Here is a 27667-nt window from a genome sequence, read left to right on the forward strand (position 1 = left end):
CGTTATCTGAATGAGCTCTCTGGTACGCATTTTATATAAATGAATAAAGTAATATTTCAATTCTATTTTACATGAATATAGACCATAAAAACATTGGCCTCATGCTACGTATTTAATGTATTGATGAAAAGACGGACGTCTCCTGTTAGGCTTCTTAACAATACAATAAATAGTTAGCATTAGGCTAGGATTTTTATCTTCGATATTTATTTAATCATGAGACTCAAAGCCGTGTTATCATTTCTTATCTTACTTTAAAAAATAAATAGCAACAACTGAGGGGGAGTTTGTTTTTTAAATCGATTCAGTTCCAATGCTTATACGGATGGAAGTATGACCGAAGACGGAGTCTGTGCTAAACAATATGCAGAGCTTGGTTTGACCGTCAAACCAAGCTCTGAATATTGTTTAGCACAGACTCCGTCTCCGGTCATACTCCCATCCGTATAAGCATTGGACCTGAATCGATTTATAAACTTTCACAAAAGGTCGAACTTTGACGGAGTATCCTCCTGCATTGCTTGAGTGCAAAGGGATGACATATGGGGATATTTAATTTATATACCTGAGAAAACCCTTCCAAATGTATCATCAAGCAGTGTTTGATAGAAGGAGGCCTCGTGTATGCTTCTATATCTGCATACATCAACTGCCTGGCATTTGAAAGCCCATTACCTGATTTATTTTGATGAAATTTCTGTACGGACGTCTCCGTCGGGTTCAGGTATTCAACTGCCGCTAGAAGTGGAGCTGGACGTAAAGGAATACTGGGAAATGGTGCTAGAGTGGATGGATTCTCAGCGGTCCGTCGCTGGACCCGGACAAACACTTATGGCCAAAAGTTAGTAGTCGAGTCAGGGTGCACCATATAACCGGGCTAACAAACGGTAGACAATGAGCTGATGGACTTCAGCATACCTGTCGACGGGGTTTAGCTAGAGGTAGACTAAAATTTACAGATATGCACGTGGGCTAGCATTTTGTCCAGAGGGAGTTGGAAAGTGGTTCGCAAATATATTTATCCTATAGTGGACTGAAACACTTTTAAAACAGGAGGATTGCTGTCTCTAACGGAACCCCTGTGACTATCTGGTCTGGCACGGCATGCAATGGTCAATGGTTGTTGCATGCGTTTATCCCAGGGCACACACGTTTTATGTAGGTACTGAATGAAGCTTCCCACTGTTGAAACACAAAGAGCTGGTGAAGAGCAGCTGTGTGCTTTTATTGGAAGATACTTCATTCGTCACAATTTATTTGACTTTAATGCAAGCCTTTTATAACGCAAGCACTTTATTACTTGATTCTCTGCGGTGGCAAGCAGAATACGGTTTGACCTAGTGATGGCTTTGTTAGCAATCCGTTTATATTCTCACGATAACAGATACTGTAAGGCAGGCATAATTTTTATCTTGGAAACAGCATTGTCATATTAGTGATTAATGGCAACCATTTCACTTGAAGCTTATAACTTTCTACGCGCTTGGTGATGCTGGTTATTTTGACATAGGTACAATGGAACTTCACCAAGCTAAAAGAGGAAAAATCATTTCTGGGTATGCCTACATACTTTGTCATATTAGGTCTCTTTTCAAACTCAATTTAACCAGTTGGGGTCTGCCGAGCAACGCGCCCTGGGGGGGGGGGGGGGGCGCAACATAGCGACAACCAGCAAACGGTGTTTGATAGCCCCAACAAGGAACTACCTTGTGACCCAATTTCATTGACCTAGGTCAAACCGATGACGTCACAGGTCAGGTCAAATGTCGAATTTTCACCGTTTACAGGCAGTTCAAGAAATGCGCTGTAAAATCGAGTAAAATGCATTGCATTGAAAATCATCGATGGGGTATTGCTCGTCAAACATATATTTTGCTATTTGAAGTCACTGATACCAGGTCAGGTCACAGAGGTCAGGTCACTGAGGGTCACAATATGAAAATATCATGTCATGGAGTTCAATGGTGGTCTTTGTTTGCGCTACGTGCTCTAGAATTGCCAAAAATTGAGTTAAAAAATTTGACGTTATTAATTTTGCAACAGTTTTTACCAGACATGTGCTTGGATCCGGAAAAATGGATCTGAGATCCGATCCCATGGATCCCGATCCGAGATCCATTCAGATCATAGATCCAACCCCTCAATTTTGTCGAGAGATCTACTGGGATCATAGATCTGACCCTTCAATTTTGTCGCTAGATCCACTCGGATCATAGATCTGGCTCCCCAATGTTGTCGTGGGATCCAATGGGATCATAGCTCATAGGGGCTCAAAATGTTAACAACTTTCTTTCATAAGAAGTTATGAATACCAAAGTATGGTTAGGAACAAACAATCTTATACAAAGGCCATATTAGTAAAGGCATCCAGTTACATAATACAGAATACAAAATAGAGGAGGCTCATGACGGTCACAACTTGAGAGAATTGAGTGATATGAAGATTGTTCACATACCAACAGAAAAGTTTGCAGTAACAATTAACACAGAGGTAAGTCAAAGTAATGACTAATGAACAATACATTACTAGGTATGTACCTAGTTGACTACCTACCACATCACAATTCATGTTAGAATCTACATAATGATAAGACAATCTTGCATTAGACAACCATGAGGCTTTCCAGTTTCCACTCCAGCTATGAATTGATTCATAAACAATAAAAGATGATACTGACACATGTGGCTTGGTTAGGTAAAGATATTTCAATCTATTGAAAGAAATATTTTATAAAATAAACTGAGATATAAACAAAAGTATAAAAATATTCAACAGCCTGCGGAAGCGATGGGAAGCGAAATATCAATTGTAATGGCCTTGGATATTTACCGTAAAATGATTATTCAGTATCTTAATAGAACTCGTGACGTCATTTCAAATAACAAATGAGCTAAGCGTTCTACCTTCGAGCATAATGAAAAAAAAATCAAACTGGAAATTCAAAAGTCTGGAGTATTTTTTTTTTCAAAAAAATGTTCATTTTTTCTCCTCACATAATTTTACGATACGATTGTTTGTGAATATCATCTTTGTAGCGTTGAATTTAATGACGTAAACGTAAGCTGAAACGGTATTACATGGCCATTAGTGCTATACGCGAGTGTGCGCCTTGCATCTTTATTCTATTCACTTTTCAAAAGAATCACAATATCTTACGTCATTAGTTTAAAGGGCCTATTACGGGGAATCTTTTGGAATCATTACGGTTTTAGTCAAATTAAGATTTTTCATTGGTCAAACGATAATGACGTAATAAAACAATATTACCAAAACGTGAGCTGTGAATTTCGTTTGTCTTTTTTGGGAGGCTCTCTCATAAAGACAGCACAGCATGGCACCACACGTGGCACGATGCCAAAAGTAGGTAATCTGAAGAAGTTGATGCCATTTTTGAACTTGTAATTTTATTAGGGAAGTATTACAGGTTGGTGGCTATTCTTACTAAAGTGAAATTGTGTTGCACATACTAATAGCTCATACGAACATTCTGGATTGGGTTTTCATACCTGTTAGAAGTGGATTGCTGGATTATTTTTAGCAAAACTGACCTATTTGGCTTCCAGGTTTGATTTCCTAGCATCTGTCCATAGGCGGCGGAACAGGGGGGGGGGGGTGGCACCAGGGTACAGTGCCCCCCATAGATTTTGGCATTTTAACATTAGCCCTACTGGCGTTGCATGGAAAGAATGGGACCAAAATGAAAATCTGCAGTGCCCCGCTGCCACTGCATCTGTCTGTACTGTTTGTTCATTGAATTTAAGTGGCTGTAGCTTGTTGATAAGATTGTCATCAGTGCTGTCATGAAAAAAGTTACAATTGGTCACAAAAAGTAGCAATGTGCATGTCCTTGATTTATTTTAAATGTAGTACAAATGTTGTTTATTTAAATTCAATTTAATGATGATACCTAATGATTACAACTGGTCTTAACCATGTCCACAAGTGACAATTCTCAATTGTATTGCACTGTAAGGTGTACAATTATGTAGGATAAGGGTTTCATTGGCTACATGTTGTCGTGAGATCCATACAGATCATAGGTTCTCCACAAATTTTTGCCCGCTGGATCCACAGAGATCATAGATCCGACCCCTAAATTTTGTCGAGAGATCCATTCGGATCATAGATCCAACCCCTGAATTTTGTCGAGAGATCCACTCGGATCATAGATCCAATCCCTCTATTTTGTCGAGAGATCCACTGAGATCATAGATCCAGCTCTCGGATCCATGCTCATGTCTGGTTTTTACAGTAGGTAACAGTTTTTTTTTTTGCTGCAACTTGGCCAAAAAGAGGTATCGATCTAAAAATTGGTACCTATGTAGATAGAAGAGCGCAGAAACTATCACATTTATTCCGATTTTTCCGAAGTTAGAAAAAAACGTTTCGGAATTTTTGTTTTTTCTAAAAAATCAACTTTTTAATTTTTGGGAGTCAAAAACCCAAAGTTGTGAAAATCCAAGATAGGATTTTTGTAGTACCGTCTCTTCTCTACATGACGATATAAAGAACTTTGAAATTGCTTAGTAACTGTAGCTTTTGTGAGCGCTTCAATATTTCATGTTTTTTTTTTGCTCATTTTTGATCGAACATAACCTCAGTTTGACCTCAATACCTCCTGACCTAAGTTGACCTAAGACTTGAGATTTTGTGTGGAGGTGTCAAATTGATGCCCAGTAAGGTACCGTAAACGGGGGTGACTTTGCCATGTTTTCAACTTTAGACGCTTGTATTTTTTAAACTTGTTAACTTATTGGGATGACTCTATGTTTAAAACACGGATGACGATTAGCTCTTTGGGTTTTGTTATTATCGTATTTATATCTTGCCTAAAAATATAAATTTCTAAGGAAAATGAGTCGTGGCAAAGTTAAACTGAAAAAGGGGTGACTTTGCCACTATGCCAAATAATGGTTTTTTAACGCTAACAAATACTTTTCAAGCATTTTTGTTCCATTGTATGGGGAAGGGCAACCATCCTTTATTGTTTTATAGGAAAAAATAAATCAATTCGAGGTTTTTTGCTCTTAAACGATGTACAAAAAAGGAGAGATACCTTACTTTTTATAATAGATTATATTTGTTGAGAATAATTGATATTTGATAGTAAATAGATACTTGAAATGGTTCAGCATCGATAAATAAGCAAATACCTATACTATTGTATCGGTACACTAGGACCTTGCCGCTTTTTTTTCCAGCGGCATTAAGAGGAACAGAAAGAGGACGTTCTTGCAGGAACTGACCGACACAATTGTTATCAGCGTTTTGATCTATAAAATGATACAGATTTCTTCAGCCAGTCTTACTGGCAAACTCAGGAGTTGTAGATGATCATGGCTTTGCTGAAAAGTTGGGTCCAGCTTCGTCCATTTTTTTATTTTGGTAATTTTTGCCTTTCTATACTCCCACTGTGCATTCCTGTGCTAGCTTTCAACATATAAACTTGTACTTTCTAAAAACCAGTTTGGAGATCAAAATGATGCTATATTAAAAACTTATTTTGAATTGCATCGGATAAGTATTTCATTTTTGCATTGATAACATGGTGGCAAAGTCACCCCATGTGGCCTGCAATTCACTTGGAAGAATTGCCACCAAAAATTTTAGCTAAATGAAGTGACAAATGCCATTTTTGTTGGATATGCTAACTTAACAGCCTTGTCATGATCAACCATACCAAGTTTCAGCATCGCGGTTGGTCTAGAACATGGTTAGATAATACAAAGTTCGGACCTCTTCAAATTTGACCATTTCAATGACTGCAATAAAATGGAGCCCAGTTAGGTATTTAGTGGTAAGTTATCTCTCAGTGTTGGTTATTTTGGAAGGCCCATCAATTATCTTTCATTTGTGCATTAAAAATTATTACATTCTTCGTAAAATATCACTAGAGATCACCCTAAAACATTTTTTGAGAAGCATGGCAAAGTCACCCAGCAAGGCAAAGTCACCCCCGTTTACGGTACTGAAAATTTGGCGGCGCTGGGCGCCGCCGTTTTCTTGCCCAGCGGGGCGAGGGTCAAAAGAAGCTTCGCGATGAAAAATGCGGAATGCACAGGCATGTGTGAGTGTTGGTCATAATCTAAATAGGTACTATAGGTACCATAAAATGCAGATAAACTTTTTCACAACCGTAACCTTATTTTTCAATTTGTTGCTCACATGCCCAATAAAATCGTAACGTTTCCAAGAGATCACGCATGTCAGGCAGCATGAGCATTTCGAACAATCCAGGCAGCAAGGACAATTACCTAAAAAACAGCTTGAACTGTGGGCATGCGAGGCGAAGTGCGCAGGTATTTTGACATTGAACATTAAGAATAACCCAATGATTACCATATTAAAGAAAATGGGCTCTATGATTTCAGTAGGTACACTCGGGGGCAGATTGATGTTCCACAACTCTTTATCCACCGGGTTCCTATGGCTCAGCATTGGCAGCAGCCGCCTGGTACCGGTAGACTGTGCCGCTTCACTTACTTGTCAAGCGGCACAGCCTACCCACACCGTATGCCACCGGTCTGGGTCGGTGGCTGAAAGGCGATGTGGGCCGCCTGTGACGTCAGCGCAGCGGTGAGGGCCGAGCTCGGAGGCATGGCTCGGGTCGGCGCGGCGCGGCGGCTGGCGAGGGCTGGGGAGTGAGGTGGGGTGGGAGCACGGACCATCGCGCGGCTGAGCGAGTGTAGTTAGCTTTCGCGTCTCAAGGCGCCAATTATTCTACCTAACAATTGTGCTAAAGCAGTTGTTAAAATGTCCTATCCCCAAGACAGCGCCTATCATCATACTTGCCATGCACATTACGACACACTTAAACGTGGCATTGGGACAGCCGATAGAATTTATATCACACGTGCATCGAGTCGCGGAGCTACATTGTTTTTAACAGATAAGTATTAAGGCCTTGATTGAGCTCATTGGTCAGGGCTGGTAAAAATGGTTTTGGTGGCTCTGACCAAATTTTTGGCCATGAAAAGTGGCTCCTAACACTCGTAACAGAAAAGGCTTGAAAGTGCGGTGAACAACGTCCTTTTTCAGGAACACCTTAAAATCCATCAGTAACTATTTTAGTTTTACTTATAGCTCACTGATGTATCCTGATTTTGGGACATCTCGGCTGGTGTCAAACACAGCAAAAGAATGTAGGTACCGTAAAATGGGGTGTTAAGGGACAGTGGGGTGCTAAGGGACAGTTGCATGGGAAAAATTTTGAGTCATATTAACTTCCTAACTTGAGAAGGTTCAATAAAAACTTCAGTGTGGTAGTTGACACTGTTTTGCTCTTGACCATAGGACAAAAATGTATGGTTTTTTCATGCAAGTGATTTGGTTCAAAAATGGATTTGAAAATCATGCTACATTTTCACAAACTTGAAACATCTCCAAAACTCTGTATGTACCACATGAACTAGTGGATGTACAGGGAAAATGAATGCATAGGTGTATTGTCACATGTATTGCACTTGTTTCCTGAAAAACTTGTGCAAATCTACCCATTCATTCATCATCCTCTTCCTCTTTTCCAGATACATGCATATTTTGAGGTGGATGTGGGGTGCTAAGGGGCAGGGAAGAAAAAATAGAAAATAATATCTAAATATAATTTCATTAAGTTTTCTTTCAGTAGGCATGGAAAACACCAAATTCCACGTAAAATGCTGGCAAGTTCACGCTTTTATCTCTAACACATCTTAAGTTATCCAACAAAACATCTCAACACTCTCTTTTACAATGATGGGTCAATGAAGACTGATGTAGGTAAATGTGATGTCATCATAAAAAGGCTAAAACAAAGAGGGCAACATAATGACAAGTGACTAGCTTCAACATGGGTTTTTATTGATGACAGAAGGGTACTTTTTGGTTCTGTTTACCTTATAATTAGCACGTTTTCCAGAAGCGTAAACTGCATTACACGCAATTGGCTAAAAAGGTCATTAGTGGTGAATGAACCTGACTTGTTTTGTGACAGAATATGCAAAACATTTCAATAAATGAATTGTGTGCCCTTCCACATCCCAATTGTGGGCATTTGATAACCATTTCTTGGAATAATATAGGTGTCCCTTAACACCCCACATTGGGGTGCTAAGGGACAGTGATGAAAAATAATAAAAAATAATATGCAGGTGTGATTGGCCCCCTGGGGGTCCGGAAGCGGTGGGGAGTATGTTTTGAAAAAAAAATTATTGTTTAATAAAATTTCGTTCATCGGGGTTGTTTTCTTTCCGAGATGGTTGCCGACCTGCGCCGTCCTCTGGAACAACTTCAGGTGAGTGTTTTAGGCTGGTAGATCCACAAAGTGTTGATTAACTAGTTGACTCTCTTGGTGTTTGATTTTTCTCTTGTTCAAACGTAATAACACACCCATTTCCAAGTGATGATCGGTCCGTTGGTTTCAAGCTGATCGATTCTCTTCCGCCACCGTTCCTTGCGCCTGGGGCTCGTCACAAACAATATTTATAATGAGGCTGGCTTGTCGCTTGTCAACATATAGTCTTCACTGCCTAGGATGGTATCTGTCTCATAAGGAATTTAGGACACGGAAGTCTCTCCAAAGCATATAATTTTGATGGCTCCCTTGAGGACATAACCTGAAGCCACCATCTGATACCTGATAGCTACCCACCATTCTCTCCCTTTCTTATGCCTATCATCCCAAAGACAATCGATTACATCCCCATTTAATGTCGCCCTCAATGCTGAGATTAGATCTCCCGCTGGTCCTTACACTATATGACGCATACCTCAATCTCTCTCAGACTCACTCTCTTTGTCATACCTCTCTCATCCCACTACAATAAGTTTGATCCCACGTTGACCTCTCAGTCCCTCCCAGCAATTGTTCTAACCCCCTCCAGCGGTACATATCCGGGACAATAAACGCAATTTGCCCAATAGACTCCGTGATAAGTTTGAATTCCATCTAATCTTACTCTTAAATCCCAACGACTTATCGCGCCCCATTCCAACATTGGAATCGTGTGTGCTCTTCCTAGCACCTCTTTGGCCCCCTGGCCCAATATTCTCGAACACCTACATCACTTGACCCTGATTACTTGTCTAAAGGTGCAACGCAGGTAGCGATTACATTATTAGCTTTCGTCGATGGGTGTGATTGGTTCAATCAATCTCTGCTGGCCCACTCTCTTCGAACACCTACATCATTTGACCCCGATTACTTGTCTAAAGATATGACGCGGGTAGCGTCAGTTATTAGCGTTCCTCGGTGACTATGATTGGTTCGTCAACCTCTGCCGCTCACGGCACGTCTCTGTCTCCCTACAAAAAAAAAATCCGCGGCCGGACGTTGGTTACTGACCCTTGCAGCCCTTCTGTGAGAGACCGTCTTACGCGCTTTCACCTAACGAACCGGTGGACACAATCCTGCTGGCCCGGCGACCGCAGTCTCACTGGGCTCATAGACAGGTACCTACTCAGTACTCTCATGCAGTCATGGCACCCGCAAGTGGCGCCTTCGGATCATTGACCGGTGTGATTCGAAAGACTCCATGACTGAATCTATCCTACAATTTTATCCGACGCCGTGGAATTCTGTCCTGCAGATGTGTGTTCAAGCGCGTTAGCGTCATGAGTGATACATGCTGCGATCCTTCCGACGGTGGACACTTACCTCATCCCGGCGGTATTACTCCTCGCCTTTCTTCTATCATCTTCGTATTTGTCACCCACCTTCGGCGGTGTGCTCCCTCGTCCTGTATCTCTCTCTGACTCACCTCTCAGCTTGGGCGTCTTATGGCGTTCTTTGTTCTGATATCTGCCTAACATATTTACTTACTTCCTCCGTAACGTGAGACAGTTCCAATCCTAGAAGACTTAGACGTATCAGCAGAGTCAAAAACACATGAAAGTGTTGCAACATACCTCCTCTTCGGCTAGCATCCATCCTTAGATCCTTTCCTCCTTGTGTAATTCCGGTTTCAATATCTATCGACCACTTCAGAGTCACTCCTTCTGTATCTCCTTACCTGTCTGATCCGTAGAATCCCTTCAGTCCATGTGCGCACCGCTGCGCGGTACGAGTCAGTTGTTACCCGCGACAGAACACAAAAAAAAAATCATTGGAGAGAGAAAACTGCGCAGCCAAATACTTAGACCACCTACTACTACTTTAATCTACACGATATTTACGTCTATCAGCCGAAATGTCTCCAATGTTAGACCATCTACTACTCCTTTAATCTACACGATATTTACGCCTATCAGCCGAAACGTCTCCAATGTTAGACCATCTACTACTCCTTTAATCTACACGATATTTACGCCTATCAGCCGAAACTTCTACAACGTAGCGTGCTCGATTCACATGGTGACGTCATATTCCCGGAAAGTCTCCTGTTCCCACTTGTTGGTCATTAATGACGTCATAAAATCGTGTCGCTTGCGGGTTAGTACATCCTGACTTCCCATCGTTCAACCTTGGGGACGCTAACTTTGATCGGAATTTCAACTCGACTATTCTGAGTGTTACCTGTGATTTAATGAAGTAATTCTCGGTAGTGCCCAATCATTTGTGATCATGAATATTTTTTTTTGTGGATTGTTGTCTGGCGTCCCTCGCCACGTTGTCGCAAATTTCTCTTGGGTCGTAAGTACCTATTTGCATCAAGGGAACTCTAAGGTAGTGCGCCGGATTAGTCTCAATTTGGCATTTCTATTTAAAAACAATCCAACTCATGTGATTTCATGTTATCTTACTGGACCGATTTATGAGAGTCAATTTTATAATGCAGATTTTTATTGACATACTCGACCAGATGATTTATTTAACTTGCAATTGACAATCGACTGGTGGTGTTCTAATTTAAGGAAGCTCGGTTTACTGATTGCTATGTTGTTGAAGGTATACAAGTTTTGGCAAATGTGATATCCAATTATTCGAGTGGGAACATCAGCAATGGGTAATGTTTATATCAAATCAGGGGGGCTGTGTCCAGTCGTGAGGACATGTTGAACTTTAAGACAAAATTATGCTATACAACTGGAATTGCGCGGTTGGGCGGTAGGTCAGATTCAGCACAACAAACTATGCTTAGTGCGAGCTCTGATTTCACAAAGCTGCCCATTCAACCATTCAGACTAAATTTATAAGAAATTTTAAGAAGCTAATGGGAACTGGCCATTGGAGAATGGTGCTAATTTTGAACTAAATTAATGGGTCAACAAAGACTCAGACTGGTGTAATCATCGTTGTATCTCTTCCGTCACCCGACAAAGATTGTTATAGTCACTGATGCCTTATAAATTTCAATTCCAAGGTACCCCTTCTTAAGTGAAACCACACTGGTCCGAAACTGTGGTGCTAGCATCCGAGGCCAGATATGAGATCAGTTGTGACTTGTGACTGAGAGGTCAATGGTCATTAGCATTGAAATTCCATGTTCAATAGATCATGTCAACAGAAACGGATGAAACAACCTTGGATGCGACTGGGAATAGTCGGACTTGAATTGTTGCATGTTACTGATTTATCATCTGAATTCATTAATTTCAGCGTGTCCCTCCAAAACTTTGTAAGTACAGTTGTCACTATCTTTTCACACCACGCTCAATTTCTAAGTTTTAGTGATGCGCGCTCAATCATAACACAATTAATTCTCCATTCCTGCCTTTGGCCTATAATAGTCTGCTAATTTGAGTTGGTAGCATGCCTCGCGGTGTACAGTTTGCTTTCGACTGACAAAGGTAACCAGTTTCTCCCAGAATTAGACTGTAGAGTTGTTCACCAAGATTTACTAAATTTTGATCATATGTGACTGCTGTCTATTTCTCCCCTTTTTGACCACCCGCAAATTTGTCCGTCTTCCTACTGAGGTCAGCGTGGGTCAATCGTTGAAAGAAGGGTTCGTCCAGCTGTCTTAACAGATAATTTCTTTCTCTCAGCAGATCCATATTGGTGCATTGTTCGCGGTTCCGCTGAGCTGAGGGCTTGCTGGGCCAGCGCTCTCCAATCCGATGGGGACCGGATGGCGGATAGCATGCGTGAGATTCAACTGTCCTTGCCGTTTGCCTTAGCTGGGTTAAATTAGCATGACGGTCACTTTTGCCTGCTGGTTAAATGAGTTATCACGCCTTACTTGAAAGGTTTCGACAAATTGAACGTATTCCAATGCAATGATCACTAATGTTATTTAGATCATTTGAGAATGTGCCCTGTGATCAAAAGCTATCTTATGAAGTTTAGATGTTGAAACGAAGTTGAAACTCAGACCTTTGGCTTGTTGTTGGTCTGAGTCCTTTAAACAAAAGATATTTCATTGAATCTACATATACAAGATTTGTAAATTAAGCCAACGTGGAGGGTTAGGTGATAAGCATCCTTAAACGCTTGTAATTATGAGCTTAGCGGTGACATGACCTTGTTCCACACCTGACCGGCGACCATTCTGACTCATCGACGCTTTTGGCGCCGCCTAGTGGATGTAATAGGTTATACTGGCTAGGTGGCAGTAGAGTGCCACGCATCTAATTCGTAACAAAAGCTTTCATTTATGGGGTCGATCTTTGTAAAGACTGAATTAAAACGTTTTGCTTCGACATCCTCCTCCCTCTCTCTCTCTCTCCCTCTCTCTCTCTCTCTCGCTCGCTCTCGCTCTCTCTCTCTCTCTCTCACTCTCTCGCTCACTCACTCTCTCGCTCACTCTCTCTCTCTCTCTCTCGCTCACTCTCTCTCCCTCTAATGTACATACGCACTCACGCCCCCATTCACTCACCCACTCCCGCACGCGCCCACTCATTCACTCATCCTCTCACTCACTTATTTCAGCTCACGCATAAATGCGTGCACACGAGCGAGCTCTCGCGGCCGTATTGGGAACCAGCCCGGCCTATTTCACGCCAGGTGGCACTGTCAGCTGCATCTGAGCGCTGTCGGAGTTTGTACCGAAAGAGTTGGGTCTTGTAGGTGGCGCTAGGGGCGCTGCCGTCGGTGCAGCTATTAACCTGTTAATTGTTTAAGGTCAAGGGGCATACGTTTTCCATTTCGTTCTGACTACAATCGCTCAGTTTTAGAAAAACCTACGGGGCCCAACATACTCCCAAAATTACTCACATTAACTACTTCAAAGAACGGGTGGGCGTGATCACGTTCCCGAATCCCGGTGTTAACTAACATGATTGGCTGGAAGTGTAGGCAATGCTGCCCGGCGGCATAATGCGTGGTGTGACCGTGCACGTTACATGGTTCCTGTCAATTAATTGGGGTCTGCAGACCGTTCAGTAATCCGATCTGAAGAAAACGGTCCTTATCATACCTGAATGGTGATTAATGGGCGGTGATAATTTCTCGCTTCCCTCCGTAACCAACTCTAGTTGTGTACAAGCAAGGTGACATTTTCACGTCACCTTGAACGGTATCTCGTTTGATGTTTATGATCAATTGCCTCAAATGATGCATCAATTTAACAACCGTCACATTTCTACGTTAATCTTTGATATACCTCGACGGGGGAGCTAGCATCAATATCAGTTAGGTACTGATAATGCTAGGACAGAAAGAGTAATTGATTGACAGGTTACGAACAGCGATAAATTTATAACGATTGAAATGGTGATTCGGATGTGTCGGTTTTATATAAACGCGAGTCACGAAACGGCTCATTGCTGATTTAATAACGAACCGGAAGGCAATTCAGACTTACAGCTTTCTTGTTCTGGCGCTGAGCTGCCGAAGGAGCAGAATAATGTTTGATGTTTACAATGTTTACTCTCCCTATCCGAATGTAACTGAACACGTTACGACTTCTTGGGCCGCCTTCTTATCAAACCTTATCCAAATGATTAATCTATCCCACGGACGTGACAATCCTACGCTGACCGTCGATTCATCTCGAAGAGCACTTTGTAAGAATTGAGAATCGATTGATAAGCCTTGGATTAACACTAGACTGATAGTGGATTGAAACGCTGATCTACCGAGACCAGCCAAGTCAGATTGTAGAGCAGCTTATATTGACCTACTAGCAAAAAAAAAAAAAAAACGAATTTGTGGTGGTCGCGTCGTGAGGGCGTGATCATTGCGTTTCCGTTGATTCGTGATCAGATCGCCGCGGTGCAGTCCCGGTGAGCCTGTAAGGTTATGCCGGCGTAAAGTCGTGTGGTCGACGTGACAACTTAAAGATAATTAAGCTAGCGGTCTCCGTGAATCCGAATCAGCAACATATCTGAAGTAACCCTCCCTTCTTTCCCAGACAGATTGTTAAATTTTCACGCTATATTTACAAACGGACGATACAATACTGGTCATTTTCAACCGGTGTACCACGATCGATTGTCAGCTCGCCAATGCCAACTTAGCCTTAAATCTAATCCTAACGTCCTAACCGCAAAAAGATTCTTTACAAAACATCGCCAATTGAACTGTCATGACGTCATCTGACGTAGTTTGACGCGTCAATAGTGACCAGCGCCCCCAAAATGACACCATCTGACCTGTTCCCCTCCCCTCGAATCCCACACCTCACTGCGGCCGGACCGCGCGCGTGATGGCCGACAGATAGCGCTCCCCCCCCCCCCCCAACACCAATGTAATGGTGAGCCATTAGCCTACACTGACCGTTACTGACCCGCCCCGGCTGCCTCGCTAACCCTTTCCCTACCCCATTGGTAAGGCCGGACTAGTCGGACCCATTCACACCCCTCCCCGTCTTTTCAAACAGACGCACCACTGCCGTGCTGCTCGGTCGGAAGCGGAATGTAGCGACCATCTGCCCTCCCTTACAAACAGGTCGTACCGCGGCCTGCCCGGCCGGGACGCAATATGGAGCGCGCGAGACCATCCTACCGCCCTCCCCTACACGGTGTTAACCCATTACCCTCCTAATGGTGGCTCAAGTTAGACCTCAGGGAGTGGCATTTGTAATCCAGATCAGAGACATCCGATGGGTAAATGGGAGGTGAATTGTCCATGACGGGGAGGCAGTCTTGATGAGGCGGACAGATGAGATGACTCACTTGACAGTTGATGATGGTTGACACGTCGAATCTCCGTCGCGGCAGCAGAGTCCCTCCGCTCCGGCAGGGGTGGGGTCGGCCAGCCTCAGACTGAGACGTGCCGGCCGACCCGCCGTCCCGATGAGCTCTCCTCCCCCGTGGTCTGTCACCCGTGGTCTGATACCGTGCTCTGTTCCCCTCGCTTCTTCTGCGGTCCGATTTTATTCCTTTCGTTATCCGGTTCCGGCGGGGGTCGATTTCTGTGACCGGGACAGTTAATCGGTCCTTTCCTGGCATGACCTCCGGCGGCAGCCCTGACCGGGGCTGAAAATTGGCGACATCCCGTCTCGCATCCGGAGTCGAGACCGTCGCCCTCCTCCCTCCATTCCGCCGGAACGTGACGTCATCCTCACTTGCTCGGCTCATCCGTCTCAGCTGTCTCCTGCCGGATGACGTTTTCACACTCGATTTTCACCGGATGTCGGTGGCTGGTCCAGCACCGGGGGCAGGTGGTTCCGACTGCGCTGCGTTTGTCGGCGGCAGCTGCGCCGGCCCGGATGGGTGTGTTTGTACTCCACCCTTCGGCGTGCCTTTGATCTTCGCTTAATGGTGACCGGCCGACGGGTCGGGGGATCGTTTGGTCAACCCCCTCCCCACGCCGGCTCAGCGCCGCGGCAGGCAGTGCGATCGTCCTTACGTATAGAGTGTGAGAGATGTCCTTTTTGACGTACGGAGAAAAAAATGTCACAGCTTCCAGCTGTTACACAGGTATAAATCTTAAAAACTTTTATGTGGCAGGCATGTAAAGCACCAAATTCCACATAAAATGCTGACAATTTGATGTTTCTATCTCCAACCCTTCTTGAGTTATCTAACAAAACACCTGAAAACTGTCCCTTAACACCCCGTTTTACGGTATATAATTTCTTCTACTTTTGTTTAAGCTGGTTGGTGACAGAAATGTAAGGCACAAATGCATGTAAGGCAATGAATGTTGTTGACAAAAAAATATAATACTGACTCACCAACAGAGGAAATTTCATCATCTCGCCCACTAGCATAGATCTTCCGCAGGCTGGTCATTGTCTGCTTCATCTGAGATACACATGATTGAATTGATGATGTCCTAAGCTGAGAACTGAAACACAAAGGCATTATAAGTGAAAGTCTAATATTAATTTTAGTTACAAAATGCCTGAAATATAAATCAGGATTGCTTATATAGGCATATTTTGAGTATGACGTACCAAAAAGAAAAACATGCAGAAGAGGAACATATCTTGATATACAAAATTTAATTTAATTTAGTAACAAATATGCTAACCTTGGTTGGTTGGCAAATAAATGAGTATCGTTAGCCACTTGAGTTAGGTATCCGTATGCATCTTCAAAATAAAAACAAGCGCCATATTTATGTCTAGCTCCACAGCTTGATCAGCTTAAAATATTGAGGTAGGTGGTCTATGATATTGCTATGAGATTGAGATGTACTATACAGAAGAGGAGCAACGTCAAATCCAACCGAAAAACAACCAACATACCATGAAATGTACAGTTTGCCCGTGCCGCAACCCTGCACGAGACTTCTTAAAAAGTCCACTTGAATATCATTATTTGTGTTCTAAACTAGTCGGTAATACAGTGAACCGCCAATGGTAGAAGGCTCTGTGGCTCCCCGTTCGCTCAACACTAGGTCCTCATCAACTGATAAAAGTTGCGGAGCCCTATTCTCCGTAGTGTTAAAACTGGAAATCGACTGATGGCTCTTCGGTGATGGATGCTGACGCTGTTCGCGGTAAGCATTTACAGCTATTCTGAATAGGCTACCAGCTTTTTACTTTGTAGACAAACATTGCGCATAAGACCTCATTGGGAAATTGAATGCTGTTACTAATTAAATATTCGTGCTCAGGCATCTTGTATTTTGAGGTTTGTCGTAGAAATAAAATGAACATATGAAACAAAACTTAGCAGTTATCCTGCACATGCATACTTGCGTTGAAACGCTTATTTCTGGCTCCCTAAGTCGCTTGTACAGCTATTGTTCTGGCTCCGATATTATCAGCGAATCGGCGCTTTTTACCAGCCCTGTCATTGGTGTCTATTATTTCGCACAGCAATCGTCCAGACACGTGGGAACTGGGATTTTTGGATAGCGCGGCGTCCCAACTTTAAGCAACTCTTAGGCTGGGGGGATCCGTGCTATCGTAAGTTATATCGGACGTGGCTGCGAAACTTCTCTCGGTACGAAACTTCTCTTGATCGGAAGAAAATCGGAGGGATGAAAAAGAAAGAGCGGCCCATCGGAGCTACGTTGTACGTAAGTTGTTTCGCAGCGTTTAAATGCCAGTTTTACTACGATTTAAATGCCAAGCAGATAAGCTGACCTCGTAGTACCATGTCGATAAGGTCGAATTCCCCATACGTCTATAGTGTAAAAGTGACCCCTATTGCAAATGGGCTGTCAGGGACATCTCCTCTGTAAATTTGGAGGGATCATGTGTCGGCATTCCCACGTTCGTTTCGGAGTCCATCTGTGCCATTTGGAGCCCGTCAGTTGGCGTCAAGAGTTGGCGCAGCGAGCGCCCCGAAGACTGCGTTTGCGCACGAGGCTTCGCGATGGAGGAGTATTTTGACGAAATCGCCCTCGCTGTAGAAGAAATAGAGGGACTTGTTGAGAAAGAGGAGGCCGCAGTGTGCCGACGACTTTAAACTGTACGCCAACGCCAAGACCAAGGCAATCAGGGGGCGCTCAGATGATCGGGAGGTTTCAATTGATCAGGGACCCACCAGGTGACCAGGGAACCAACCCTCTGATAACCAGGGGCCCTTCCAGTAACCAGGGACTCCTTCAATAACCAGGGGCCCCTCAGTAAACGTGGGCCACTCAGGTTACTGCAAGAGACAGGAGTCCCTTATAACCAGGGACCGGCAAGGTCTCTCAGGTCCGTTTTTGACAAAGCTGTTATTGACGTCATATGCGAGCCCTTTGTCACCAGCAGAGGGTCCTTTCAAGCCTTTTTAGGGCCGTTTAACGTCTCTTGAGTTTCCTTTGAGGCTAAGGGCCTCTTCAGCAGCCGAGGGGTCTTTGAGGCCTTTTTGAGGGCCTCTTAACGTCAGCTGAGGACCGTTGGACGCCATCTGAGGACCGTTTGGGGCCTTCTGATGGCCAGTAGATGCCAACTGAGGGCTCTCTGACACCAGCTGAGGGCACGCTGACACCAACTGGGGGCCTCCTGACACCAGCTAAGGGCACTTCTATATTTGACACGAGCTCATGGCCCTTTGACGCCCTTTGAGACCTTCTGAGGTCCGTTTGACGCCAGCAGAAGATCCTTTGGGGTCATATGAGGGCCCTTTGCTGCCTTCTAAGCGGCCTTTGAGGCTTTTTGAGGGCCGCTTGACGCCACCTGAGGACCGTTGCGGTTGGACTTGAGTTACGGACCGTTTGAGGCCTTCTGATGGCCATTTTGCGCCAACTGAGGGCCCTCTGACACTAGCTGGGGGCCCTCTGACACCAGATAAGGGCCCTTTAAGGCCTTCTGAAGTCCGGTTAACGCTGGCGGAGGGCCTTTTGAGGCCAAATGAGGGCCCTTTGAGACCTTATAAAGGCTCCTTGAGGCTTTTGAGGGCCGCGTGACGGCATCTGAGGACCGTTGTACTCCAGCTGACGACCGTTTGATGCCTTCAGATGGACTTTTGGCGCCAGCTGAGGAGGGCTCACTGACACCAGCTGGGGGCCCTCTGACACAAGCTAAGGACTCTTTAAGGCCTTCGGAGGGTCGTTTGACGCGAGCTCAGGGCCCTCTGACGCAGGTTTAGGGCCCTTTGACGCCCTTTAAGGTCTTCTGAGGTAGGTTTAACGTTGGCTGAGAGCCCTTTGAACCCATCTGAGGGCTCATTGAGGCCATCTTGTGGCCCTTCATTTGGCCATCTGAGGGCCCTTTGACACCAGATGAGGGCCATTTGACGCTAACCGAGGGCCCTTCGAGACCATCTGAGGACCCGGTGGCCCCATCTGTGGGCCCTTTGAGGTCTTTTGAGGGCCATTGAAATTTCACCACAATACCCCTGGCTGCGCTACTGGGCATTTATGGACTCGTATGGGCCTGCTGGGGAACGAGATGGGCCCTCCCGGTCTTTTCAATCATTATTTCAGTTCATTTTACATGGTCTTCGGCGGTCTAAAGATTAGGGGCCCCAACTCAAATGGGGGGGGGGGGCCGTGTGCCCTCTCCTGTGTGCGGCCTTGCCGACACTACACCGCTTCCCCTCCCTCCGCCATAAACGCACCGCTGCACTGTTAGGCGCCGACAAATACGGACCGGCGCCGCAACCGGCTCCCCCGCGGCCTGCCTCGCGTTGACATAGCCCTTCCCGAACACCAGTGTAACGTAACCCCCACGCGGCCTAGGTATCACCGCGCCCACCTGTCCGCGGCGCGGCCTCTGATGGCGTATCGAATCATTGATGGTGCGATACATGTTTTGGTCAGATTTTCGCAATTAACGCGAAAAATTGCCCAAAACACTTTTTAAATTTCAAAATTGAAAAAAAATTACAAAAATGACGTGAAAGTGACCGTTTTCAACGTGTAAATTTAAGACGCTCTAGCGCAGCCATTTTTGAAGAAATCGACTTCAAATTTTTCACACGTGTTCATCAACCATATTTGTTTAATATATATTTCGGTTTTGTGAAAATTTTGAAAATTTCTTATATTTTTCTCTTGAGAAAGAGGTAAAGCTTCGCTACGATCGGCCTTCCGATCGACCGAGAAGATTCGTAAAGTTAGTTCGTATCTTCACCATTTGCGATACAACTTGCGTATCTACTTAGCCTACGATGTGATGGATCCCTCCAATATCTGTTCCGATTCAACTTACGTTTGATCGCAACTGCGAGGTGCCTTGCGATCACATGGATCCCCCCAGCCTTACTGTTCCTCTAATGTGTGGTCGCAGCCACCAATAGCAAACCGTTCCATCTAGGAACAAACAAGTCGCGCACCTGGGACGGTTCGAACCGGGTTTCTCCAACCGGCCACCCTACGATGCTATAGCGTGTATCCACTGAGCTGCCGAAACCAGCGACTACCCGCCGCGGTCAAACGCGATCAAATGTCACAATACTGTCATTGGCGGTCAGCGGGTGAATGTCATTTTGTTTTGTGCAGACGAGGACCATTCTCGGTAGCTCAGTGGATGAACGCTCGTGTCGTGAATTGGCCGGTTGGAGAAGCCCGGTTCGAACCCCCCCCCCCCCCCCCCTAAGTGGCTGACTTTTTGGCTCCTAGTTGGAACGGTTTGCTATTGGGGGCTGCGACCACATAAAGAGCAACAGTAATAATCGCTTTAAATTGGGGCGTTGGCTGCGGCGCTACTCATAACCCCCAGTTCCCACGTCTCTGGACGATTGCCGTGCGAAACAATAGACACCAATCTGCTCAATCCAGGCCATAATACTAATATGTTATACAAAATACAGCTCCACACCTCGATGCACGAGTGACATAAGTTCTATCGGCTGTCCCATTGCCACGCTTAAGTGTGTCGTAATGTGCATGGCAAGTATGATGATAGGCGCTGTCTTGGGGATAGGACATTTTAACGTTCTGCTTTAGCACAATTGTTAGGTAGAATAATTGGCGCCTTGAGACGCGAAAGTTAACTACACTCGCTCAGCCGCGCGATGTCCGTGCTCCCACCCCACCTCACTCCCCAGCCCTCGCCAGCCGCCGCACCGCGCCGACCCGAGCCATGCCTCCGGGCTCGGCCCTCACCGCTGCGCTGACGTCACAGGCGGCCCACATCACCTTCCAGCCACCGACTCAGACCGGTGTCATACGGGTGGGTAGGCTGTGCCGCTTGACAAGTAAGTGAAGCGGCACAGTCTACCGGTACCAGGCGGCTGCTGCCAATGCTGAGCCATAGGAACCCGGTGGATAAAGAGTTGTGGAACATCAATCTGCCCCCGAGTGTACCAGTACCATGTGCCTCATGTTGAGTAAGTATCGAACACAACGTGATTCAGAAACAGTAGGTAGCATTTACGAGCTTACCATTGGTTGCGCAGAAGGGCCTCCGCAGGAACTGGATGTCTCCGACACGTCTCGTTTTCTGACGTTTCCCTTTTCTTCCGTCACCGAAAGGTCGCGAACAAAACCACTTTGGCCACTATAGCATTGCACAGCTGTTCGTGCATATCATGTCCAGTATGGCCCGTCTAACTAGCAGAAAACTTTGGCTCGAGCCTCGACACATATAAACTCCACCGCCCCTGACGCCCCGGGGCTACGCCGCTGAACTCCGCAGCGACCTGCCCGTCACCACCAGCTCCGGATTGGTCACCCGATTCGAGACCAGTCACGTGGCCGCTGGTTGAAGGTCAGGCCAGGGCCGGGCGAGCCTGGGGGCGGCGGTTTCCGGAGCGCTGCTCGGACGCCGTTTTTGTATCGTAATGCTGTCAGCCTGCTGACGTTGCCGGGGCTTCTAATTGATGAAACCCATGTGGGTTGTGCAGTTTTGTTACGAGAGGCTGAGAAATGCCAGTAAGCAAATAACTTTCACAAATAGGTAAATAGGTAGGTATATGACAAAAACGGCAACATAAATGCAGGTAAAAAATGGCACCGGATATCACAAAAATGCTTTTTCAGCAAAGTTTTAATCAAGATTGCGAGTGTGCGACTTGTGCGACAATGGCTTGCGATTTTGCTGTGTCTGTGGTGAGGGAAAATGTTCGGTATGGCCCAGTCTTGCCCAGTTACGGTTTTCATAGCCCCAATTAAATATCTCAGCAACCCGTCAAGCAATCGTCGAACAGTTTTCTGGATCAGATAGTCAATTTATTCAATCATGAACTTAATTTCTCTGTGATTAAAAAGAAAGATAAAAGCAGAGCCATTTCATTGGGTGTGGTGACCTGACCTTAAATGACATTGGGTTATTGTGCCATACGCAATGCCTATTGCCCATGTCAAGTTACGCGACGCGATTTTCCCATACACCTAACAGAACCTATTACGGGAAACATCAGTTCTCGCCGTGTTTCCGCAATCGATACAATTGACCCATTCCGGCTGACCCATTCCTTGACTCATTCCGGCTGCCAAGTTCATCTGGACGTAACGCGACCGTGCTGCCTTGGGCCATAGGCGCGGGAACCGGGGGGGGGGGGCAGTGGGGGCAGATTGCCCCCCCCCCCCGCCCCAACTCTGGGGTCGTGGGGGCCGGTGCCCCACAACCTTGAAACGGAATAGTGCACTTTTTCAAATGTTTTCTTTTTTTGTTGAAAAGCCAAGGGATGAAAAATAAGGGGCCTAAAACCGGTAAGAAAACTAGATTGCCGGGTACCCTAGGTTGATCATTTTTATGGTGTGCCCCCCCCCCCTGCCTGAGTTGTTCCTGCGCCACTGCCTTGGGTCCCGGACACACGTATGATTCATGCAAAGCAAAGCTGGATATGCAAGGCATGGATGCTGGATGTGCAGATTTGGTGACACTGGGCCACTAATTTCCATGCCAGAAGAGCCAGCTATTGCGAAACCATTCGGATGCGAATGCGGTTCTGTTGCAGTTGCTATAAACAGAGATATCGGTTCGTCGGGACTGCTCTGAGCGGTTCTCAGGTTCCCTGGGTGACTGATGCTGCCGAGTACTGGCACATTTTTGGCACGGCAGGCACATTTTGGTACCAAACTAATCTGACCGCACTAAACTGCCAGTAGGCAATCGAATTCGTGGCGTGTTGGGAAAATGTTCCCTGCATGCTGGTCGCATGCGTTTTCTTTTTGTGTACGTACGTGTGTGTACGTTATTGTTCAATAGCCATATGAAAATAATGGAAAAAGTTAATATTTGTCCTCCAATGTTTCACCACTGCCATTCAAAGTCTTAGTCACTGCTGACCAGCGTCTACATCGTTGATATACCGGTGCTGTCTGATGGCACCAAGCTCCCTCACATTTCTTCTCTGTTTCAGGTCCACAAGCTGTAGCTGCCGAACACAATAGCCCGCGGAATGATGACGCGACGTATCCGAGCGGCATGACGAACGTCATCAACATGCACGGCATCAACATGCAGATCATGGAAAACTCTTCCTTCATCGGGCAGTCGCCTTCCGAGGATCAGAGTGACCACCGTGTCATCAGCAGCCTCAACGTGGACAGCAAAATGTCGTCCTACGACAAAATGACCGAGATGGTTGCTGAGCTCATCGCAAATGAATTAAAGAAAGCCGAAATCAATGGCGATGATCTGGATAAGATCCTCGCCAACCGGACCCTCCAGGACAGCGGAGACGAACAGTACCCTGAAAGCGCTGACGAGAGGGACGATGAAGGTAAAAGAGCAGCAGGCGAATCGCAGGCAAAGGGTGAAAATCTCCTGCGGCTCTCGTCTCCCACCGGACTTCTGTCATCCCCGCAGAAAGACGGCGGATTTGATGTCTTCGACAATGGCACAGACTACTATACCTGGCTTGACGACGTCTTGAAGAAGCTCCACGACAAGTTGGACGAAGACCATAGTGTCGCCGAAGGTACAGCTATGAATGAGCGCCCTGGAAAGCCGACTGGGGACCATGTCCTTAGCGCTTCAAAGTCGGGGTCTGAGCCGGGCTCCCCTGGACTCATTGCCAAATTTGCTTCATTCATCCGCGATTTCCGCTATCAGAACAGCACGGTTATCGGAGGCCAGCCTCAGCAACCGCTGCAGCCTCAGCAGCCTCAGTTTGATCCAGCCATGATCACCCGCCTCCTCGGGGCACCAAGATCGCCAGGAGAGCAGCCACAGCAGCCTCAGATCGATCCTGCTGCATTTATACACCTCTTCGGCGCGACAAGGCCAGGACAGCAGCCGCAGCAGCCACAGCAGCCAGCCCAGCCGCAGCAGCCACAGCAGCCAGCCCAGCCGCAGCAGCCACAACAGCCGCAGCAACCAGCCCAGCCACAGCAACCACAGCAGCCAGCCCAGCCGCAGCAGCCACAACAGCCGCAGCAACCAGCCCAGCCACAGCAACCACAGCAGCCGCAGCAGCCACAGCAGCCGCAGATCGATCCTGCTGTTATCATCGCACGCCTCTTTGGTGCATCAAAATCAGGAGAGCAGCCGCAACAACCAAAACAGCCGCAGCAGCCAGAGCAGCCAGAGCAGCCGCAGCAGCCAGCTCAGCCACAACAGCCGCAGCAGCCAGCCCAGCCAGAGCAGCCGCAGCAGCCCCAGCAGCCAGCCCAACCAGAGCAGCCGCAGCAGCCGCAACAGCCGCAGCTCGATCCCAAGTGGATTGACAAGTTGTTCGGTCCCCCTCAGAATAAGGTCATCCTCGGTCCCGGCCCATCATTTGTTGCAGAGCTGATCGATGCCATCAAGGCGTTCCAAAACCAGACCAATTACAGGGAAAACACCACCGTTGCTGGCGAGCAGCCTGAACAGCCGCAGCTCGACCCCAACATATTCTTGAAACTTCTAGGAGCGTCCAGACCTGGCGGCCAACAGCCTCAGCAGCCTCAGCAGCCCCAGCAGCCTCAGTTCGACCCGGCAACTATCGCCCATCTTCTTGGTGCACCTAGGGACACAAAAGACCCTGGTGCTAGAGCGTACGAGGACTGGAGGAACTCTGAGGACAGGCAAGGCATCCCAAAGGCGATGTTCGTCCTGTCCGGCAACACCTATATCAAGGATCTCGGAAACTTTCGCAACATACACGAGTACGGAAATGTGCCTGCAACTGAGCCCAGTGGACTCGAATCCGGCCTGGAGCTGGCCGACTCTTTTAAGAGCAGCTTCCAGTCAAGTAAACGCGATGGAGATATCAAGGAAAGTGAACAGATCATGAAACTCTTGTCCCAAGCGCTTCGCGGACATGACGACGGGAGCACTTACAGTGGCAGCGTCCATGGTCACGACGATTCCTCCTCAGTGCATGGACATGATGACAGCTCCTCCGTTCACGGCCATGACGACGGCGGACGTCTGCGAGCACCGACAGACGCTGCAGGAGGTGGCGGCGAAGACAGCAGCAGTCTCACGATGCTACACGTCACGCTGCTAGCTCTCGGCTCGGCAGTGGTGATGAGCGTAGCTGTTGGCCTCCTCGTCGCAAAGAAGAAGAGGGTCGGAAACTTCCGTAGACAAGGTGAGATATGACAAACGATAGAAAAGATGCTCGCTGTCTCTTCTACATTTACATATAAAATCACACTTCTTTTATGATGTGGGAGGAACTATGCATGATAAAATGACACAATTTGAACGATAACGATTTTGAGCTTGGCAAAACTTGACTGGTAGCGTATGATCGGAAATTGCTGTTACCATGTACACATTGACTGATAACATGTTCTTTGCCTGCAGGCTACATCGTCGTCTAAGAGACGATGTGAGGGCATAAGCAGAAGAGAATCCTCTGTGGGATTGGACGTCAGGAAACGAAAGCTGGGAGCGGATCGCTGTGCTGCCAGCTATCGACATGTGTTTGTGATAATCGTCCGAGCCGTGCCGGGCTCAGGTTTCCATGAGGCTTTAGTTAATAAGCTATGTCCAGCGTCACATTACGGCCGCATGCTTGAGTCAGTCTGCAGCCTAAATGAACTGAGAAACGCGATGCGGAAGAGTAGCGCTAACCGCTTGTGTGTATCATAGAGCAATTTATGTAAATCTTGGCAGGGACGTTCCATTTAATTTGCCATGAAGCACGTGGTATGCTCTGATTGGTTGGATGCCCGGAAAATGTATACGCTATGGAATGTTTATTGGTACATGAAATATATTTTGTAGCTAATCTATCTAACCGTATCCTGAAACTAAATATGCTTCTGCAAAGAGTTCTATGGCTCATTATTTATGAAGTCCAAGCCGGTCTGAAGAACGTTATCTTGCTCATTCGAAAGACTGGCCTGACATATTTCACCACCCTTGTCTTCCGCTTATTATTAAACGAAGGGTACCACACAATATGAAAACCAGAGAAGCATTTTAGAAAGGTGTGATACCGTCACCCGTTATTCACTGGATTACTTCCTATTCATAAAGTAAAAGCTCTTTAACCCTCGCCGGACCTATTGGTTTTCTACATACGCGCCGGCCGAGGGGGGGGGGGGGGGCGGGTACGACCCCCCCCCTCGCCGTTTCGCCCCTGGTGGAGCTAGCGCGTCGCGGAAAAAACGAGCGTGTGCGCCGTTACGAGACGCAGAGGTTGGTACCCGATTTTAAGGTCCTAGGTCAACCGGTGACCTCTGAGGTCAGGTCAAGTGCCCCAAGGTACGGTTCAGTTTTTGGTGAATAACTTCGCAAAAAACGGCCGCAGAGCCGCGATTTTGGCCGCATCGTGTTCGTCTCGCTCAGGCGCGTCGAATGATATACTTTTTGTTCGGGTCAGGTCAACTTGGGGTGTTGACCTCAGGTCAAGGTCAGGTCAGCACCCCTAGGTCACGAAGTTGGTCGAAAGAGGTCATGTCGCATATCATTCGATTTGGGAGGTCTTCCTGAGTCCAATGGTGGCTTCCCCGTCTCGCTAGCTCAATTTGATCAAGAGTTATTGACGAAAAACTAATATGACCTTGATGACGTCATAAATGACGTCACGCAAGGTCAACATTGCAAAAGTGACGCATCTAACCTTGCAAGGAGTGCATCAAATCACGATTCCGTGTGCTTGAGATAGTTGGAGATCGTTCCCGGCGCCAGAATAGCAGTTTGAATTTTTCCCCATTGACTTATAATGGTGAGGTCACGAAAATGACCTGACCTCATATGACCTTTAGGAAAAATCCGAGATATACAAGTTGTGAGACTCATAATGGATACTAGATCCTGCAAGTTTCATTTCCCTGTGACATCTCCTCTGGCAGTGAGGGCGTTGTGAAGTTGCGACATCTGAAGGCCGTGCAGAGGTTTACTTATGACGTCATAGGTCAGTGACCTGACCTGACCCAAAAATGCGGTTGGTGTCAAAAGATCCGGCTTGAATCAAAGGTTAGGTATGCCAAGTTTCAGCTCTCTATCGCCAGCGTGTTCGGAGCTATCGCGAAAAAACCCTATGGGGGGGGGCGGCACCCGCCCCCCCCCTCGGCCGGCGAGGGTTAAAGCCGACACGTTCAGGAAATAATGATGTTTGTATTGCTGTATGAATGCAAGTATGCAAATAAAGAAAAAATATGATCAAATTTGTACGTTTTCTATCCAGGCTTGGAAATCGACAAATCTAAGCGATTTTTGGACGCTGCTGGAGGGTAAATGCTTTAACCCGGCACCGCCTGGGCTATTTCCGTACCCACGACAGCCTGGGGGAGGGGGGGGGGGTCGGATCCAACTCCCCTGTTATCTCGAGAACCAATGGTCGTATCGAGCCCCGCGAGGCGGCGTTCGAAAGGTCTCTACGAGACCTTTCCAAAGCACCCTTAAGATTTTAAGATTGAGGTCAACTTTCGGGTCAAGGTGAGGTCAAAGGTCAAATTCAGGGGTTTTGCATGATTAGGCTTACGGACAGCGGAATCGATAGCTGCTGCTCGAAACTCACCAAAAATGACCTCAAAGGCCTAGTGAAGGTACCATGTGCGTATAGGAATCATACTAAGTACGGGTCAAGGTCAGGTCAGGTCACGAAAGGTCACGGTTTTCACTTTCTGCTACATGGGCGTGCGACACATGTTTTATGGCTTATTTTTCACGCCGAATCCGATGGTAATGGTTATATGTGACCCCAAGTCAC

At 46.4% G+C, this 27667-nt stretch overlaps 2 protein-coding genes across 2 annotated transcripts in view; both read left to right on the top strand.

The window, feature by feature from the left end:
- The window catches only part of LOC122378718, a 32903-nt gene that overhangs the window by 1381 nt on the left and 3855 nt on the right, over positions 1-27667 (top strand). The gene's annotated exons all lie outside the window — the stretch shown is intronic.
- Positions 754-27122, top strand: LOC122378717 (mediator of RNA polymerase II transcription subunit 15-like). The gene is made up of 3 exons (XM_043360154.1): positions 754-841; positions 22937-25093; positions 25312-27122. The coding sequence occupies exons 1-3, from the start codon at positions 775-777 to the stop codon at positions 25326-25328; spliced, it is 2241 nt and encodes a 746-aa protein (XP_043216089.1). The 5' UTR covers positions 754-774; the 3' UTR covers positions 25329-27122.

Source organism: Amphibalanus amphitrite, unplaced genomic scaffold (genome assembly GCF_019059575.1).
Source record: "Amphibalanus amphitrite isolate SeventyFive unplaced genomic scaffold, NRLGWU_Aamphi_draft 000064F_arrow, whole genome shotgun sequence".
NCBI lineage: Eukaryota > Metazoa > Arthropoda > Thecostraca > Balanomorpha > Balanidae > Amphibalanus > Amphibalanus amphitrite.